Source organism: Carassius auratus, unplaced genomic scaffold (assembly GCF_003368295.1).
Source record: "Carassius auratus strain Wakin unplaced genomic scaffold, ASM336829v1 scaf_tig00023242, whole genome shotgun sequence".
In the NCBI taxonomy this organism is placed as follows: Eukaryota; Metazoa; Chordata; class Actinopteri; order Cypriniformes; family Cyprinidae; genus Carassius; species Carassius auratus.
Genome location: NW_020525252.1, coordinates 11,637 through 31,781, shown reverse-complemented (window position 1 = coordinate 31,781; position 20,145 = coordinate 11,637). Strand labels below are relative to the sequence as shown.

At 39.0% G+C, this 20,145-nt stretch overlaps 1 protein-coding gene across 1 annotated transcript; it reads right to left on the bottom strand.

Moving 5' to 3' along the window:
- Positions 1-2,007: 2,007 nt before the first annotated feature.
- LOC113077819 (gastrula zinc finger protein XlCGF52.1-like) lies at positions 2,008-19,926 on the bottom strand. Its single transcript, XM_026250081.1, has 4 exons — positions 19,620-19,926; positions 12,340-12,503; positions 3,672-3,866; positions 2,008-3,329 (listed from the first exon to the last, which is right to left on the bottom strand). Exons 3-4 carry the CDS (start codon positions 3,727-3,729, stop codon positions 2,302-2,304), a joined length of 1,086 nt encoding a protein of 361 aa, XP_026105866.1. The 5' UTR covers positions 3,730-3,866; positions 12,340-12,503; positions 19,620-19,926; the 3' UTR covers positions 2,008-2,301.
- Positions 19,927-20,145: the final 219 nt, after the last annotated feature.

The window sequence follows — 20,145 nt, the reverse complement described above, 5'->3', positions numbered from 1 at the left end:
TATCGAACATGTGAGGTTTGGGGAGGATTGGACATTTTATGCCTGAGTTACAACAACATCCTTTTCATGGCGAAACATCAAAATTTGTCAGGCCGCCATGGACACGCCCTTTAACGAAACCTCAAGATCTTCGCAATTTAAGATCGCAAAAGGCTTTAGATTACACTGACCAAGTTTGGTGTTGATCTGAATAAATCTCTAGGAGGAGTTTGTTAAAGTACAACCCCTGAAAATGGCCAAAACAACACTAATTTTGCAGAGAAAATTCTAAATAACTGACTTCCTGTTGGGATTCAGATTTCGTACCAAGCGACTTTTTCGTAGATATTGGTGTGTTACATGTGTGTACCGATTTTTGTACATGTACGTGAAACATAGCTTGAGGCGCACTCAGTTTAAAGTGTATACGCACTCCGTTGAAAGTGTATAGGTGGCGCTATCGAGCCATTTTGCCACACTCGATGGAATATTGGCCTTCAGATCTGTTTAGGCCAGGACCCTTATCACACAAGTGAAGTTTGGGCAAGATCGGACATTTTATGCCTGAGTTATAACATCTTTTATTCCCATGGCGAGACATCGAAATTCATCACGGCGCCATGGACACACCTTTTAACAAAAACTCAAGATCTTCACAACTAAACATCACACAGGTCTTTAGATTAGACTGACCACAAAAAAGACATTGATGTCATAAAATTTCTAGGAGTAGTTTGTCGCAGTGTAAAATATGTAACTTCCTGTTGCCAATAGGTGGCGCTATGACTATAACTGAATATTGGCATGTAGATCTGTTCAGGTCAAGAGTCTTATCCAACATGTGAAGTTTGGGGCAGATTGGACATTGTATGTCCGAGTTACAGCAACTTCCTTTTTCATCGCGAAACATCGAAATTTGTCAGGCCGCCATGGACACGCCCTTTAACGAAACCTCAAGTCTTTCGCAATTTATTATCGCAAAGGGCTTTAGATTACACTGACAAAGTTTGGTGTTGATCTGAATAAATCTCTAGGAGGAGTTCGTTAAAATACAACCCCTGAAAATGGCAAAAACAACGCCAATTTTGCAGAGAAAATTCTAAATAACCGACTTCCTGTTGGGATTCGGATTTCGTACCAAGAGACTTTTTTGTAGGTATTGGTGTGTTACATGTGTATACCGATTTTTGTACATGTACGTGAAACATAGCTCGAAGCGCACTCCGTTGAAAGTGTATAGGTGGCGCTATAGAGCCATTTTGCCACACCTGATGGAATATTGGCCTTCAGATGTGTTCAGGCCAGGACTCTTATCACACATGTGAAGTTTGGGGAAGATCGGACATTTTATGCCTGAGTTATAACATCTTTTATTCCCATGGCGAGACATCGAACTTCGTGATGGCGCCATGGACACGCCTTTTAACGAAAACTCAAGATCTTCACAACTTAACATCGCACAGGCCTTTAGATTAGACTGACCACAAAAAAGACATTGATGTCATAAAATTTCTAGGAGTAGTTCATCGCAGTGTAAAATATGTCACTTCCTGTTGCCAATAGGTGGTGCTATGACTATAACTGAATATGCGCATGTCAATATGTTCAGGTTCAGAGTCTCATCAAACATGTGAAGTTTGGGGCAGATTGGACATTGTATGTCTGGCCTTTAGATTAGGCATACCAAATTTGGTGTTGATTTGAAGAACTCTCTAGGAGGAGTTCGTTAAAATACAACACATGGAAATGACCAAAATTACACAAAATATGCTCATAATATTAAAAATAACCGACTTCCTGTTGGGTTTAGAATTTCGCTCCAAGAGTCTTTTTTGTAGGTGTTGGTGTTACATATGTGTGCCAATTTTCGTGCATGTACGTGAAACATAGCTGGAAGGCTGTTGATTTTCTTAGTACAGGTGGCGCTGTCGAGCCATTTTGCCACACCCTCTTCTGAATCCTATATCAGACGAAAATTTTCACCAGGTTTGACGCGTGTGCAAAGTTTCATGACTTTTTGAGCATGTTAAAGCCCTCAAAAATGCGATTCATTCGGGAGAAGAAGAAGAAGAAGAAGAAGAAGAAGAAGAATAATAATAAACAAAGCAGATACAAGAGGGTCCTCGCACCTCGGTGCTCGGGCCCTAATAAAGGTGTCCAGCAGGGTCCTCAGACCCAACCCTCCAAAAAAATAATAAATGCACACACACTTGTGTGAATGTTCATATGATGCTTAAAGTTGAATGAGTGTGAAAAACTCTTTCCACATTAATTAACTGATTCACATGTGTACAGTTTCTCTCTAGTGTGGATGTTCATGTGTTATGTAAGGCTTCCTTTTTGTGTGAAACTCTTCCCGCACTGATCACATGTGTACAGTTTCTCTCTGGTGTGGATGTTCATGTGTAATGTAAGGCTTCCTTTTTGTGTGAAACTATTCCCGCACTGATCACATGTGTGCGGTTTCTCTCCAGTGTGAATCCTCTCATGTTTTTTCAGGTTTCCTAAATCTCTGAATCTCTTGTCACAGTGTGAACACTTGTAAGGTTTCTCTCCAGTGTGAATCCTCTCATGTGTTTTCAGGTCTCCTGACCGACTGAATCTCTTGTCACAGTGTGAACACTTGTAAGGTTTCTCTCCAGTGTGAATCCTCTCATGCTTTTTTAAACCGTTTGCAGTAATAAAAGTCTTTTCACACTCAAAGCACATGTACTCTCTCACACCAGTATGTATTTTCTGATGTTCTTTCAAACTTTGTATTAATGAAAAACTCTTTCCACACAAATGACATGAATGTGGCTTCTCCTTTGTATGAACTCTCAGGTGCTGCTTCAGGTTTGAATCCCTCAAAAATGTTTTCCCGCACTGATCACATGTGTGTGGTTTCTCTCCAGTGTGGATGTTCATATGTAACTTAAGACTTGCTGATTGTGAGAAACTCTTCCCGCACTGATCACAAGTGAATGGTTTCTCTCCAGTATGAACTCTCATGTGTGATGTAAGGCTTCCTTTTATTGTGAAACTCTTTCCGCACTGATCACAAGTAAACGGTTTAATACCATTGTGGCTCATCTCATGTGTTTTCAGATGTCCTGACAGTCTGAATCTCTTCTCACAGTGTGAACACTTGTAAGGTTTCTCTCCAGTGTGAATCCTCATGTGAAGATCAAGATGATGTTTGCATGTCAATCTCTTTCCACACTGAGTACAGGAGAAAGATTTCTGGGCTCTTCTTTTCTTTAAAACTTTCTGAGTTTGACAGCAACTCAAAGGTTTTTCTTCAGTCCTGAATTGATTTTTTCTCTCAACTTCACTCAATTCTTCATGCTTCTCATTTTCTTCCATCAACTCTGAAATAAAAGTAAAAATTGTTTATTTAAAAAAGAAAAGTGAAAAGACAAACATGAACCCTGATGTAACAGCAGAAAGTAGACAATTGCTATACAACAGTCTGATCATTTTGATGCAGGTTTATGATTACATCAAGTTTATATATACATCTCTCTGAAACTTTTTCATTCATCAATAAATTAGGTAGATTATTTTTCAAATTATGATTTTTAAAACATTATTAGCACAAATACCATATATCTAATAAAAATGTTTGATCAACTACACAATTATCTAATAAATAATTTTGTTGAAAAAAGTACCCAGTTCGTCAGCATAATTAATGTAGAATAAACACCAACCTGTTAGTTCTTCAGTATCTTCAGTGTGTTTGATTCTGCAGGGTTCTGGATCTCCCATCTCCTCTCTTTCCTCTTTAATAAACTCCTCCTGATGATTTGAGGCTCGTCTTCACTCGTAAACTGATATATTCCAGCTTTTAATGGTGAATTAATTTATTTGTGATTGTTGTGGGGAGCTTCACTGAACATGAATTTCTGTGTGGAAGAAGCAGATTTGCCAAAATAAACAATAAATCAGTTTATACATTTAAGCACTAATATGAGTAAAGCAGATGCACACTCTTCAAGCATAACTCGTTTGAAGTAATGGTGCTTCATATAACATAATCCGAGAAACAAGTGTTAATGATAAATCCCCTGTGATGTTGCATTGGGAGCAGCACTTCTAGACATTCTGGGTTAGACAACATGTGTCAGGTCTCACTGTCAGAAAAAATGGTTAAAATCCAATTAATTGAAAATTAATCACACTTCAAATTTTGCTGAGAATTTGATTACTCCCAAAAGATCAAAAACTGGTTTTGTGTTAAATGCGTTAATAATTGTAACATTATTTTTAACAGTAATTAATTAATCTAATTAATGCCAGCCCTATATAATAGTCACATGGAATTGATGTTTATGGCATTGAAATTCTGCAGCAAAGCAATGATATCTTAGATCATTATATAGCACGGTTGGCGAACACGGTCCTGGAGAGCCTCAGCTCCAACCCTAATAAAATCTCACCTGCCTGTAGCTTCCCAGTAACCCTTCAGGCCTTGATTAGCTTGTTCAGGTTTGTTTGATAAGGGTTGAAGCAAAACTCTGCAGGACTGACGTTTGCTACCCCTGTTATATAGTCTTTTATAAACTCCACGAGACTGTCTCATAGACTGCCAAGAAACATAACAAGGTCCATAAAATGTATGAAAGTCGTCGTCAGAATACTCCATCTGCCATCAGACGTGAGATCTGGGTTATATGAAGTGCTTTATGACACAGAAGAGCATATGCAGCATGGTGATATGGAGTGACACAGAGGAGACCATTGACAAAGGAATTATTGAATAAAGTCGTTATTAACTGGTCAGGTCCCTTCGGCCCTTAAGTTAGCTGCCATCACACCAGTCCAAAAAAAGGCTGGTTGTGATGTGGAGAATCTGTCTATCTATAGGCCTATCGCCCATCTACCTTTTCTATCTGAGGTCTTCGAACGAGTTGTAGCTGGCCAGTTACAGCAATATCTGTCTATCAACAATCTCCTAGAACCATTTCAGTCCAGATTTAGATCAGGCCATAGTACTGAGACTGCTGTCGTCCGGGTTGTAAATGATCTTCTCATTTCTGCTGATATGGGTGTCTGTAGTATTTTGGTATTGTTAGACATCACGGCTGCTTTTGACACTATATCACAAGCGGTCCTTCTTGAAAGACGTTCTGTATATCTAGGAGTTTCTGCTACGGTTCTTAAAAGGTTTACATCTTATCTTACAAATCGTTTCCAGTTTGTGTCCTTGGGGGATATACATTTTTACCAACTCTAGTCCAGCAAGGTGTCCCACAGGGGTCTGTGCTTGGTCCCATCTAATTTAGCATCTAAATGTTTCCTCTGGATGACATTATTTGTAAGTTTGGTTTAGGTTTTCATTGTTATGTTGATCTATAACAGCATGCACCCTGATCCTAATCTTGCGATTACAGCCCTTAGCGCACCTGCCTCGATGCGATAAAAGCCTGGATGCATGATAATTGTTTTAAGCTTAACCAAGAAAAAACAGAACTTCTTTTTGAATATGAACATGAACATCTTTACTCAAACTTAATATTTCAGTGTTGACTACAGTCAAGCACTTGCTTACTTAATCTCTTCAAGTGCGTAATCTTGGCATTGTCTTCGACTCTGAACTTATGTTCGATGCACATGTTAAAAAGGTATCAAAGATTGCATTTTTTCAACTTAGAAATATTGCTAGACTGTGACTATTTCCATCATTGCCAGATGCAGAAAGGCTTATACTTGCCTTTATTACATCGAGGCTTGATTATTGCAATGCGCTCTATCTTGGTTTCCCAAATAAATCAATAAAAAATTACAATATATACTAAATTCAGCTGCCCGGTTATTGACATACAACCACTCAGTACTCTCTGATTTACACTGGCTGCCAATACAAGCACGTATTGAATTCAAAACACTGATTTTAACATATAAAGCTATTTATGGGATGGCACCTGCTTATCTCTGCGGTTGTTGGAATCTGTACTGCGTTTGAGCTCTGTCACTATATTATTTTTACTGACTAATTTTATCTTAAAAATCAATTTTATACACCATCGTGTCCGTTTCTATAAGGTGCGAATATATCATCTATTGTATTCTACAGCAAAAACAATCAGAGCGCTTCGATATCACTAGTTTTATTTTGATCTCCCGGGTCCGCTATTAGCTTATAGCCTGTTAGCATCAGCAAGCGTGGTTGCTGCTAACTGCGCTTGCATTGCTAATACTCTATTCACACACATTACCATTGCTGTACTCAATGTTACTTGCTTTAATGGTGGATGAATGTCTAACTTTGATTGCAGGCGAGGACACGTTGGAGGATTCGAGACCTGGAGGAGAGGCAGGCCCAGCTGAGAGAGCGGAGAGCTGCGCTGGAATCATCCCGGGCTGACGCTCACAAGTTCGGTGTAAGTATACAGCGTGCTGTTAACACTCCCACCACGTCTACTCCGTGTGTTTCTCTGCACAGGCCCAGTGCACCCAGGACGCGATCACCTTCACTCCTTATCAACGAGGACACGAAAGGTTCAGTAGACTTGTTGCTTTAAATGAACGGTTGTTGTCATGGTGTAAAGAACAGAAACTGCTATTTGTTAATAATTGGAATCTTTTCTGGGAGCGTCCTAGGCTTTTCCTAGACAATTCTCAAATAACTATTATGATGACATTTGTCACCCGCTTAAATGATAAAAGTACTTGCACTGTACAATCTATTCAGACTGTGTCTGTTCTCCGAATAGTGAGGTCAAAATATAAATTTAATGTAGGATCTAGAAAAAATCTTATTGTGATTAAACCAGAAACATGTAAAGTAAATGAACAAAAACAATCTTTAAAGTTTGGGCTCATAAATATTAGATCACTCACACCAAAAGCAGTTATTGTAAATGAAATGATCACAGATAATAGTTTTGATTTACTCTGCTTGACTGAAACCTGGCTAAAACCAAATGATTATTTTGGTCTAAATGAGTCTACTCCACCAAACTACTGTTATAAGCATGAGCCCCGTCAGACTGGTCAACAATATATAGTGATATTCTCAATGTTACCCAGAAAACAGGATACAGGTTTAACTCTTTTGAAATACTTCTACTGTGTATAGACCACCAGGGACGTATACAGAATTCCTAAAAGAATTTGCAGATTTCCTCTCAGACCTTCTGGTTACAGTTGATAAGGCGCTAATCATGGGAGATTTTAATATTCACGTTGATAATACAAATGATGCATTAGGACTTGCGTTTACTGACCTAATAAACTCTTTTGGAGTCAAGCAAAATGTCACCGGACCTAACACTTGAGTTTTATCCATCGCAAAGATAAACTGCAGTGCTTTACAAATATAGGACAGGAAGAGCTAAATAAACTTATCACTGTATCTAAACCAACAACATGTTTATTAGATCCTGTGCCCACTAAATTACTAAAAGAGTTGTTACCTGTAGCCGAAGAACCGCTTCTCAATATCATTAACTCGTCGTTATCTTTAGGTCACATCCCAAAACCATTCAAGCTGGCGGTTATTAAGCCTCTTATTAAGAAACTAACACTAGATACTAGTGAACTGGTAAATTATAGGCTTATTTCAAATCTTCCATTTATGTCTAAAATTTTTGAAAAAGTTGTGTCTGATCAATTGAGCACCTTCCTGCATAAAAATGATCTGTTTCAGTCAGGTTTCAGGCCCCACCATAGCACAGAAACTGCACTTGTTAAAATTAAAAATCTAATTTCACTTGATCTTAGGGCTGCGTTCGACACCATAGATCATGACATACTCGTAGATCGATTACAAAACTATACAGGTATTCAAGGGCAGGCTCTAAGATGGTTTAGATCCTACTAGTGTTGTCACGTTACCAAAATTTCAGTCTTCGGTACCGATACCAGTGAAAATCCACGGTTCTCGGTACCAATTTCGGTAACAAAGCAAAACACAAAAGTATGCTAATTTAAAAAAATATTTTTTTAGCACTAAAAATAAAACCAATGCCATTCTTTATTTATAATTGTGTTTAAAGTTTTTCTACAAGTTATATAATTATGAAAAACAGTAAATAAGTTTCACCCAAATTTAATTTGTCTTTTAATCTATGAAATTAAATTTATTTATTTTTGGTAATAAAGGGATTTGCTATTAAAAATAAAACATGAAAGAAATATTGTGATTTATTTCTTTAAGAAATAAAGTTTTATAATTTTTTTCAACAGTAGTAGCAGTATCACATACATTTTACTAAATAATAGTAATATTTCTAGCACAATGCCTTTATGTAAAAATTAACTTTTAGGCCTAATGAATGCATATTTGTCATTTTAACTGAACTTAAGACTGGTGGTGATGCTTAAGATATTTTTGGTCATTGAGGGTTTCTATAAAAAAAAATAGTAATAGATCATATTAATTATTATTAAAAGATAATACTACTACTAATTCTACAATCATACAATGCACTATGAATTGACGAGCTGTTGGGTTCATGAATATTAATCACGTTGTCTGCGTTCGGTCAAACTGATTTGCAGAAATCAAAACACGAACGGTACTAAATCAGCACCAGCCAATGAAATTGCCAAAATGAATATGAATAATTCTAAATGAACTCCATTATTTTGACAGGAGAAGACAACAAAGAATAGTTTACATATAGTGCGTCGATTCAGCGTGGCAAGACTCTCGCTCTCTCTCTCTCTCTTTGCATGTGTGAGAAACAGCACTATCAGTAAAGCGATGGTGAGTCGTGCGTACAGATACTGGTCCATATGGAGATTTGATTTGATTAATTAATGCTAACTTTGACAAATTCCATGACTGTCCATATTAAAATGTAAGTTTCATTTTCATGACTGGATTTTGAGATTCCGTCCTCGTTTTCTGCTTGCTGAACCAGGTTTGAACGGGTCCTTGGTACTTAAAGAAACCTGGTTTCTTAGTAACGAAGTACCGGGTCTTTTTACAACACTAGATCCTACCTGTCCGATTGCTACCATTTTGTTTATTTAAATGGGGAGTCATCTCATTCATCACCAGTAAAATATGGAGTGCCACAAGGATCCGTCCTAGGTCCCCTTCTATTTTCAATATACGTTTTGCCCCTTGGTAATATAATTAGAAAATACGGGATTAGTTTCCACAGGCTGATTATATTCAGCTATATATCTCAAGACCAGATGAAACTTCTCAATTATCTAAGCTAACAGAGTGTGTTAAAAATGTAAAAGATTGGAAGACCAATCATTTTCTCCAATTAAATTCGGATAAGACAGAAATATTAATTATTGGACAAAAAAAAAAAAAAACACTACACAGAATTTTGTAGATTGCAATCTGCAACTAGAATGATGTACTGTAACTTCCTCTACAGTCAAAAATCTGGGTGTTATATTAGACAGAAACTTGTCTTTTGAAAACCATATTTCCCATGTTACAAAAACTGCATTCTTCCATCTTAGAAACATTGCTAAGCTATGAAACATGTTATCTGTTTCTGATGCAGAAAAGCTAGTTCATGCATTCATGACCTCTAGACTGGACTATTGTAATGCACTTCTAGGTGGTTGTCATGCATCTTCAATAAACAAGCTACAGGTCGTCCAAACTGCAGCAGCTAGAGTCCTTACCAGGTCAAGAAAATATGATCATATTACCCCAATTTTACAGTCTCTGTTCTGGCTACCTATTAAGTTTTGTACCAGTTACAAATTATCAATACTTACCTATAAGACCCTAATTGGTTAAGCTCCTGCGTACCTAACTAGCCTTCTACCACTCTACAATCCATCACGCTCCCTAAGGTCACAATTGTGATTTGGTTTCTGAGAAGTCGTCTCGTTGGCAGGCTGGAAGGGCCGAAGGGAGCGACTTGGGTGTTGGGAGAGTAGGCCCTACCGGGTGCTGCTAGTGAATACGTGGTTGTTGGCGCCCGGTCGGTAGGGCTCGAGCCGATGCTCAACAGGAGCTTTTGGTGTTGGAATGGTGAGCCCTACTGGCCGATGAGGAGGAGCAGCGTGGTTGTGGTGCCCCACCGGGAGGACCCGAGTTGCCTCGACCGGAATAGGTCACAGTGCCGGCGTACGGGCTCTACTGGCTGACAGCCCCTGCTATTCAGTGGGTGAAGGGCCTAATGCTGACCCAGAGGGCCCATGAAGCCTCCGATAGGAGATTGAGACTCAGGATGACGGACGTCTGGGTCCTCTCGGTTTGGCAGATAAAAAGCTTTGTGCTGGCCGACAAGGAGGACTCTGGCGACATTTAAAGGGAGATCCCGACTCATGGCATCGGATGGATGAGACTCACTTGCGGCCGGCAAGCATAGGCCCGACCGGGAGAACTCTTGCCAGACGTCTGAAGGGAGCACATGCATCAGACGGGTAAGCCTCGCCGGACGGGGAGAGTGGAAAGGAAAACCTGACTGGGAGGACTCTCGCAGCATCCGATGGGGCATTAAACTCAGAACATCGAACCTCATTGACCATAGAAAAGGGAAAAGGTAAGGTTGTCTAACCGGTAGGCTCTCGCCAGCGTCCGAAGGGAGCACACACATCGAACGGGTAAGCCTATCCCGATGTGGGACAGAAAAGGTAAAGATAGGTGGCCAGGAGGCTCTTGCCAGCATCCACATGGGGACTTTCTGTTCCCCAAAAACAACTGGGTGAGCCTCGCAGGCCGTAGGATGGAAAAGGTAAGTTTGTGTGGTCGTTAGGCTGTTGTCTGCGTCTTATGGGAGTTTGCTACTCACGGCAAGAGACAGGTAAGCCTTGATGACCTTAGGAAGGAGGGAGGGTTTATTTGTGTGTTTGGTACTTGCGGCATAGAACGGCTAGCTTGTAGGTTTTGTGACCTAAACCACATGGAATGGTCGTGGTTGGCTGGCCCTCGCCTCGCATTGAACGGGTGAGCCTCGCTGGTCAAGGATGGAAAAGATCAGGTTGTCTAGCCGGGAGGCTCTGACCGACGTCCAATAGGAGCTTAGCTCCAGGAATCGAATGGGTAAACCTCTCTGGCTGAAGGACGCAAAAGGTTGTCCAGCCGGGAGGCTCTTACCTTCATCCGACAGGAGCTTAGCTCCCGGAATCGAACGGTTAAGCCTCGCTGGCCAAAGGACGGAAAAGGTAAGGTTGTCTAGCCGGGAAGCTCTCACCTACATCCAATGGGAGCCCTGACTCCGTGCATTGGATGGGTAAACCTCTCTGTACGTTTATTTTATTTTTTTAAATTAAATTTGTGACACCAGATGGGTAGTCTCTCCAGCCATCGGAGGGAAAATTGACATTGTTTTATCTGCGAAGCACCCGTTGGTGTTCGGCAAAAGCGTAACTTGCGGTGTTGGATGGGTACATCTTGCCATCGGAGGGAAAATTTGTTTTAGCTGCGATGTACTCGTTGGTGTTTGATAGGTAAGTGTCGCTGACTGAAAATTATTATATATATTTTTTTTTTTATTAATCGGGCTTTTTAATCAGGTAAGCTTCGCTGGTGGTCGGATGGAAAGTCCAAGATTGCTTAAGCGGGAAAGCATCTGACAGGAGTTTAATACTCGATGTCATACGAGTAAGCTTTGCTGATAGTTGAACGGAGAAGGCAAAGGTTGGCTCAACCGGGAGCACTCTTGCAGCGCCTGACAGGGAGTTCGATACTAAGGATGATATGGTTGTCTACGAGGGTAGACGCTGTGAGGCTTACTTAAATAATTAATTTAGCAAATCCAAAAAGTCCGAAAAATCTTGGTGCAGTCATTGTATTCGAAATTAAGTGTGCAAAAATAGATTGGATTTCCTCTGCCAGTGTACCCCAAATAGGTGCCATGTATCGGCGATGTGGTCGTTGTCAAATCGTCATATTGTCAGCACATGAGATCGATGGTACATATCGACGATGTAATCGTGCATGGAGTAAGAGAAAAATTCTTTATACTTGTCTGGGCTTACTATTTGCCATTTTAACCATGCAGGTGCACGAAAAGAGCCTATGGAATCACCAATAATTGTAAAATGTACTTTCGGACGTACTGATAAACTGGCATTAAATATAAAATACTACATTTAAAACTTCTTATTCATGTAGTCGACACTGCTATCATTTCGTTTGTCCTGTGAATTTTTTTTATTTATTTTAATTTTTTTACACGATAGTAGATTCCATTTTAAGTCTAATGATTTAACTCTAATATGGACGTAAACGAATGCTTTAAATATAAGGTATTCAAAAACCGGTAAGTTCATATATTTGGAGTGAGTTCGGTTGAAATGATGCCTTGGTCGTACGCGGTTCGGACCACATGCCTCATGATGGGACCGACGCGCCGCCCCTGAAACCAGAATGAGATGCGTTCTAACGTAACTGTGGCATTAAACTCTGTTAGTGAGAGCTCCTTTAAAATATGGCACGTATTGGATTACCTGTTAAAGTACGATGAAATACCTTATATCTGCAAACAATGTATGTATATTTGTGGATGGAGACTTCTTTGCCACCTACAGGCTCACATCATCCTTTGAGAGCACTGCTGCGGCAGTGAGGAGGTACAGGAAAGGTTACTTTCTTCGGCTGCTGTAGGTGTTGGCTGTGGGAAGAGTAAAAAAGGGTTAGTAACATTTGATGGGCAAGCTAAAAATGAATGGGTTGCCTACTGTGTTACCAGCTTAGCAATTGGTTGCCTGATTTGACAATTCCTCAAGCCTAGTCCACATTATTATGTTCCTGTTGGAAAAGCATCTTTCCTCTCATTTGGCCTCCGGGCTCTTTAGACGGTCTCCAGAGCGGATACGTTTGAAACGCTGTTTTCACATTGTAGTATGGACTGTGGAAACAGAGGCTTTTGGAAATGATGGAGCATGTTTAGTCTTGTAAGACGTTGTACCGAAAGACATGATTATGGCAGTAACGTTAACTCCTTACCAGTCACCCCCCATTTTTGGCATGGAGACAGAAATTACATACCCCAAATAAAGGTGTTTCTGCTCATGATTATTTCTGACTAGATACATGATCAACATTTGTCCACGAGCTAACTCTTCGACGTTTACTAGATAACTGTCGCTGAAATGATGTTTTATCGAAATATTGGTCATATATAAAAGCCAAAGTCTTTAGACTTTCAATTGATGCACGGTTTATCCAGATCAAGTAAGAGAGTGATGTTTAACGTGCTGTGAAAGTGAAATGATAATAAACTGGGGCCATAGGCGGTGCTTGCAAGCAAATGAGTTAATAGCAGTTATGTGCTATTCGCTTCCAAGCAGTGTTAATTTCGTTGACTAAATATTTTCGTCATTATTTTCGTCACGAATATATTTTTGCGGACGAAAAAGAAACGAAAACTAAAAAAGAGGGCACTGATGGAGACTAAAACTATGACTAAATTGATTGACATTATCGTCAACGAATAAAGGACGAGACGAAAATAGACTGTGACGAAAATCAAATCAGCAGACGGGAGAGATGCGAGGAATGAGCAAAAGAACCGGCAAAACATATCAGGCGAGACTGCATGAGAGAAGAGAACCAATCCGAGCCTGACTTATTGAGACGTGAAGCGAAGGTTTTCAGTTTTTAAATGAGCTCCCGGGAAGACGGCATTCGAAGAGGTGATGTCTAAAACAGCGACAAAATGTCCACAGCTCACTTCACGTTTGACGACGAACAAAAAAAAAAAAATTTAAAGCACGCAGAGCGCTCATTCGTGCCAAGAACACAACCAATTTGAAAATACATTTACAGACGAGCCCGCCGGACATTTTCTCAAATGTAATTTCACAACGATATTCTTTTGTTAGATGAGAGCACAATACTAATACGTAATATTATGATACATACATTTGATTAATACTAATGTTTAGTATATTTTATAATGTTCTACTTGTTGACAATATCACAAATATTTCTATATTAGTCATGTGAAAGGTAAATGTTCACATCCTATCATTATACATACTAATCTAGCAATATTGTAGTATTTAAAACATACAATATTGCTAGACAAATGAATACCTTATAAAATCTTGTTACTTTTTTTATCCACCCAACTTATTAAATATTTACTTTAAATTTATGCACTTATTGTTCAGCTCAGCTGTAAGCTTTAAGGTCGTGGACCTAACTTTATTTTTCTTTTATTGATGGTCAATTGGCAGCTAGTTATTGTTTACATTATCATGACAGTGTTTGTTGCTGCATAGAAGCTTTTGAATCGAAATAAAGACACAGTTGTGTTGAAATAAAGTTGAATTTGTGTTTTATATATTTTGTAGGGGTGTAACGATACGCGTATTCGTATTGAACCGTTCGGTGCGAGGCTTTCGGTTCGGTACGCGGTACGCATTATGTACCGAACGGTTCGTTGGACTAATTAATTAAATTTGGAAAATAAAAAAGGTGTGTGAAATATAATGTTATGCGTTCAACAAGGTAGCCCAATAACCCAAACGACGTAACAGGCCTATGTTTATGTTAGGCTACTCAGTCAGGCGCTCGCTCACTCAGTACGCGCTGAAGGCTCGGTACGGAGCCCCGCACGTCACCTGTAGGAGAGAAAAAACATCAATCCGTGGCGACGGTTTTGCAATCCGTCCCCTCAGTTTATAAACCGTGCTCATGAATTAATAAACTGTTCACTCGGTTTAACAAATCGTACCCAGGATTAACAAACCGTGCCCACGAATTCCCAGTCCGTGCGTTTAGATTGTGTAAACCATACCCTCGGTTTTTGAATCCGTACCCACGAATTCATAATCCGTGCGCACGCTTTCGCAATCCGTTCCCTCGGATTTGAAAACTGACACGCATTTTACAGTCCGTGCGTGCATCTAACTCCGGCAGGTGGGGTGAGGTGGGTGGAGCTTAGTATAATAAAATCACAAAAATAAGTCTTCATGTTAAGAAAGAATTGTACACAAGCATTTCCAAAACTGTCCAAAGGTTATTTAAAAATAAAGCAATTCACAAATTATTTTATGACAAATATTTTTACTGTCTTGTACTCATTTATTTAGCCTACAAATTAAAATTATAAAAAATAACTTTATTTTTATTTGTATCATTATTATATATTATTAAACAGGTTATGCATAAGAATCTTTTATCCAAAATAACTTACAAAAGAGGAAAAAATTACTCCAGAGTCAGTCACAATGCCAGGTTTATTGCACAATAATAATCGGCACGGTTTGTTAATCCGTGGGCACGATTTGTTAAATCGAGTGAACAGTTTATGAATTCGTGAGTACGGTTTATAAACTGAGGGGACGGATTGCAAAACCGTCGCCACGGATTGCTTTTTTTTCTCCTACAGGTGACGTCCCGGGATCCGTATACGGACATCACCGCAGCGAATGGTGCATTTACGTTATAGCCGCGGATATGAGACCTTACTCTGTAGTGGAAAACGCAGGTTTTAAGAACATGCTTAATGTAATTGAGCCCCATTACAATATTCCTTCACGAGCCCATTTCAGACAGACCGTAATTCCTGCTTTGTTCCAAAAAACATAAGCCCAAATAGAGAACCAATTGAGTAAAAACACACTAAATATCAAGAGTTATAGAGTTCCATATAAAAAGAGTTACATCTTTGTATTTGTTCATAACCACTACAACAATATTACATTTAATTTAAAAAAAAAAAATTTATAAGGAGCTATTTTTGTTTTATACAGTATGCTGCTAAGAAAACACCATAGAAGATGGGTAAAGAATAGCTCCATCATTGTTCAATGTAAAAAAAAACACATACTTTGTTAGTTTTAATAAATAAAACATTTTTAAAAAAATCAAGGAAATTTATCTGCCAATTTTTTCTTTTTGCTGTATCTAAAACGTACCGAACCGTACCGAACCGAACCGTGACATCAGTGTATTGAACCGAACCGAACCGTGAATTTTGTGAACCGTTACACCCCTAATATTTTGGTTAAGTTTGTTTCCTATACCAGCTGTAAAAAATTGTCTAGTAAATCTGTTATTGATTTTAGTCTTATTTTAGTCGACTAAAATACCAAGCAATTTTAGTCGACTAAAATACCAAGCAATTTTAGTCGACTAAAATACCAAGCAATTTTAGTCGACTAAAATAAGACTAAAATTAAAACAATTCAGATGACTAAAACTTAGGGATGCACGATATTGGATTTTGGCCGATATTCGATATGCCGATATTTTCAAAATAATTTTGGCCGATGCCGATACCGATATCGATATATATACAAATATATACTGATATATTTAAACTTTAATTTTACTGAAGAGAAATCCATGTATCTCTTCTGTACTGATTCTACCATAAATGTATTATTTTACAAATGTAGACAGACATTCACATCTGAAAAACAGGTAAATTATTTCACTTGGAGAATATCGGTTTGGCTCATCGGCAGAAATATTCATATCGGCCGATACCGATGATGGTCATTTTAGGCTTTTATCTGCCGATACCGATGTTGTGCCGATATTATCGTGCATCCCTACTAAAACTTGACTAAAACTAAAAAGAATTATAGTCAAAAGACTAAGACTAAAACTAAATTAAAATATCGTGTCAAAATTAACACTGCTTCCAAGTGGTTTCTAAAGATTTTTTGTTTTTTTTTGTTTTGTATTACTGTCCTTAAAAGGCGACAGTAATTTTACTCACAGATATTTACAAGCATTTTTTTTTAAATCTTGGAACTTATGTCTGTATCATTTCAGTGAGGTTTAAACGTGCGCGGTAAGGTGAATGTAATGCCTTGGCTTCGTGGTTAAAGGTGGCATCATCATCCGATGGAACGTTGTATCTGTAGTCCAAATCTATGCGCAATCCACACTCCAGATCAGCAGGTGGCGGTAATGCACCTTTTACGCTGGTTTGCCAAAACCAGCATAAAACACTAGTAGAAGACGGAACTGCGTTTAACAAACTTTAGCCGCGAACCTGCTTTTAGATGCAACACTTTGGATGCCAACTGCCGTAAAAATCCAATGAAGAAAAAGAGGAACCTGTTTTTAGTGTCTTCGGCTGAAAATGTATTGGTTAACGTCGCGCGGTCTGCGCCGCTAGAGGAAGCTGCCTCAAAATGCCACTCGGCCGGAACGCCTGATTGGAAGGCTGAGCCGCGGTGAGAATTGGGGTTTGGCCCGGGCTGGTTGGATTCTTTCTGCTGCAATCAAGCGCTCGAGGAAAGCTCGGTCTCGGGCAGCACGATCGTTGTGTCGAGCGAGGCGAGCTCGGAGCTTGCACGGTCTATTGGCCACGACGTGTGGCTTGGCGAGGAGAGCAGCTGTCGCGATGACGCTTAATGCTGCTCAACGGCCGTGTTTGGCTGGGTAGGAATGATCGCGGGTCCGGCAAAAAGAGCAGGTCTTATAAATCCCCTGTGTAGCTTTCTTCGTTGGTACGAAAATTCGGTCTGTGATAAGGTGACAGACAAAGCGAACCAGCATGCTGATAAACCGTTAATGGATAGAGGTAAGTCAGCGATATTTATACTATGGGATTGATTACTTGATTATGGTCCACCTGTGTTGGTTAGGCTAAGTATCTGACGCACTCATCCCGAATCTTATTAATAAAATACATTTAAATCTAGATTAAAAACGCATCTCTTTCGCCAAGCATTCGAATAATGTATCTCTTAAATTGTGAGTGTAGTTGTATCTGATCAAATGCACATTCTTATTCTTTAGCTTGGGTTAAACTAATTAATTTTACTTTGTTGGATTAGCAGCTATGCTAGTGATGTCTCCATTTGTTTCTAAGTTTTGTAACTAGGATTTACACAACCTCCAGTCTGGATCCAGAACACCTGAGATGATGCTGATCCCTCAGAGGACCCCAGATGATGCTAACCCTGAATCAACAACAGAACTAACAAATATTGCTACAAGTGTGACTGCATCATATAATAATTATTAATTATTAATAATATTAATAATGTTCATCGTCTAGCTGACTACGTCTTGTATTCATTTTTCTAAAAATCCTGTCATATGTGCACAAACTGACAGTCACCACTTATTAAGCTACTACTAAATATTGTAGAAACGTAATTTCCTGTAAAGTTGCTTTGTAACGATTTCTATTGTAAAAAGCACTATACAGATAAACTTGAATTGAATTGAATAGTCACTGCTCATGTGCCAGATTCGCACCTTGCGCTCTTCCAGGTCATGCATTCTCCAGCAGCCTCGGAATAAATTAAAGTCTATGGGCGGCCGAGCATTCTCTGTTTCAGCACCACGTCTATGGAATGCTCTACCACCGGAAATTAGAGACTCTCCAATATTAGATTGTTTTCTAATGTGCTTTAAAGACACATCTTTTTACAGCTGTTTATTGTAATTGAATGTGATTGTATGTGATGTTTTACTTCTTGTATACTGTAGCATTTCGAGTCTAAGAAAAGCATGTTAGAAATAAAATGTATTATTTTTTTTGTTTGTTTTCTTTGCTTACAAAATGTCTGATGGCGACCTTGGTGTCAAAGAACATGATTCCAAATCCATCCAAGCAGGAGGGCTTTCAGATGAGAAATAAAACATGACTGTATGCAGTTGGGCTGCCCAGTAATATTTTATATTTTTATAAAAACATTTTACTCAATGTGGATTAATCTTACATCCCATCACACAACAGAAATAGATGTTACAGCAGCCAGTCAGTGCATGTGTCTGCATGTTCTGTGTCTCTGAGTGAATGGATCATGGAATAGTTTGATACACAAACTCAAACACACGTGACTCAGTGTCTCAATATATGAGGAAGAGAACACATGAACTTCATCTCCAGAGATGCTCAGAGAGTCACTTCACCAGCTTTATGCAGTTTCTTTTGAGAAAAATTACTGTCAAATACACGCTGAAACAAAAACTAAAACTGAAAGACCTTCATGACAATCCGTCACAATAAAAGTACGGTTTAACTTGAAATTATGACCGACTAGATTACTACTGTAAGTCTCAAAGTAATGATGATATTTTTAGGGAATATCATACAACCAATTTATTAATTATTATTAATTTATACAGTTCTGGTGTGCAGTATCTTTTCTGATGAGATTAAATGAAAACACTGTTTTATTGTCATTTTCATTTGATTACATTTTAAAAGATAGATTAAATTGTTCAAGTTTTATTATTTCACTTTACTAGACACCATTTTTCTGATGCATTTGTGCTGAATCATAACACACAGAATTCATATTAAATCAAATGGAAAACAGAATTTAGGGGAAATAAAATGCATTTCATGGATCCCTCAATTAAACCGTAGTTCCTCTGTGGAATTGTGTCGTGAACAAACTAAGGTCTAACAAACACGTAGAAAGCATTTTATTCATGGTAAACGAACACCATGATAAACATCAATATTGAATGATATGGGGAAAAATATCCATTTTAAAAATATCCATATACATTTTAAGCGCGCGCACTCTCTCCGGGCGCGAGCAGCGTGTGTTTGAGCTCGGAGAGATTCGCGCTCGCGCATTGTAGATTATATATTGTCTAGTGATCAGTGAGTGTAATGCGAACGGAACCGATATAAAGTTGGTTCGACGTTGGATATTACAGATTAGACAGACAGGGCATTATTGTAGCGCGAGCGCGCAGGTTTTCTATTCACGAGACATTCAATAAGAGACACATTATTTCTCCAAACGTGGAAAATGTGTGTGGTGTTTGTGTTTCTGTGTGAAATATTGCTCACCTCTCCTCAGACTCGATGCATCTGCGTCCGAAAGCTTTATCACACAATGACTTTACAGCAGAAAGTAGCCTCTACATCAAAGGTGGGAAAAGTTGGTCAGAAATCTACTTCTACATATAAACTGCAGAAACTGTTGTCTGTGTGTAACTCCGTGAATCGAGGAGGACTGGGTGAGATCAGTGAAGGCAGAAAGTTACACTAACACTGGACTCGGACAATAGAGTCTGGCTGGAGACCGTGGGTCAGTCAGCTCTCTCGAACCGGAAATACGTCACCTCCACTCTGTTGCCAACTCCGCCGGTTTCCCTCGGAACTGGGCAACTTTAAAAGCTGTTGCCGTGGGTTGTTTTTCACGCCCACGAATGGAGGCGAACAGAATAAGGTGAACAAAAAACGTGTACTTTACCCTCCAGAGTTTTTTTTTTTTTTAAGAACAATAACATACAATATATTTTATCAAAAATAGCATTAAAAAGAAAAGGAAAAGGATAGAAAAATAAATTACAACAAAAAGGAATGGCCACAG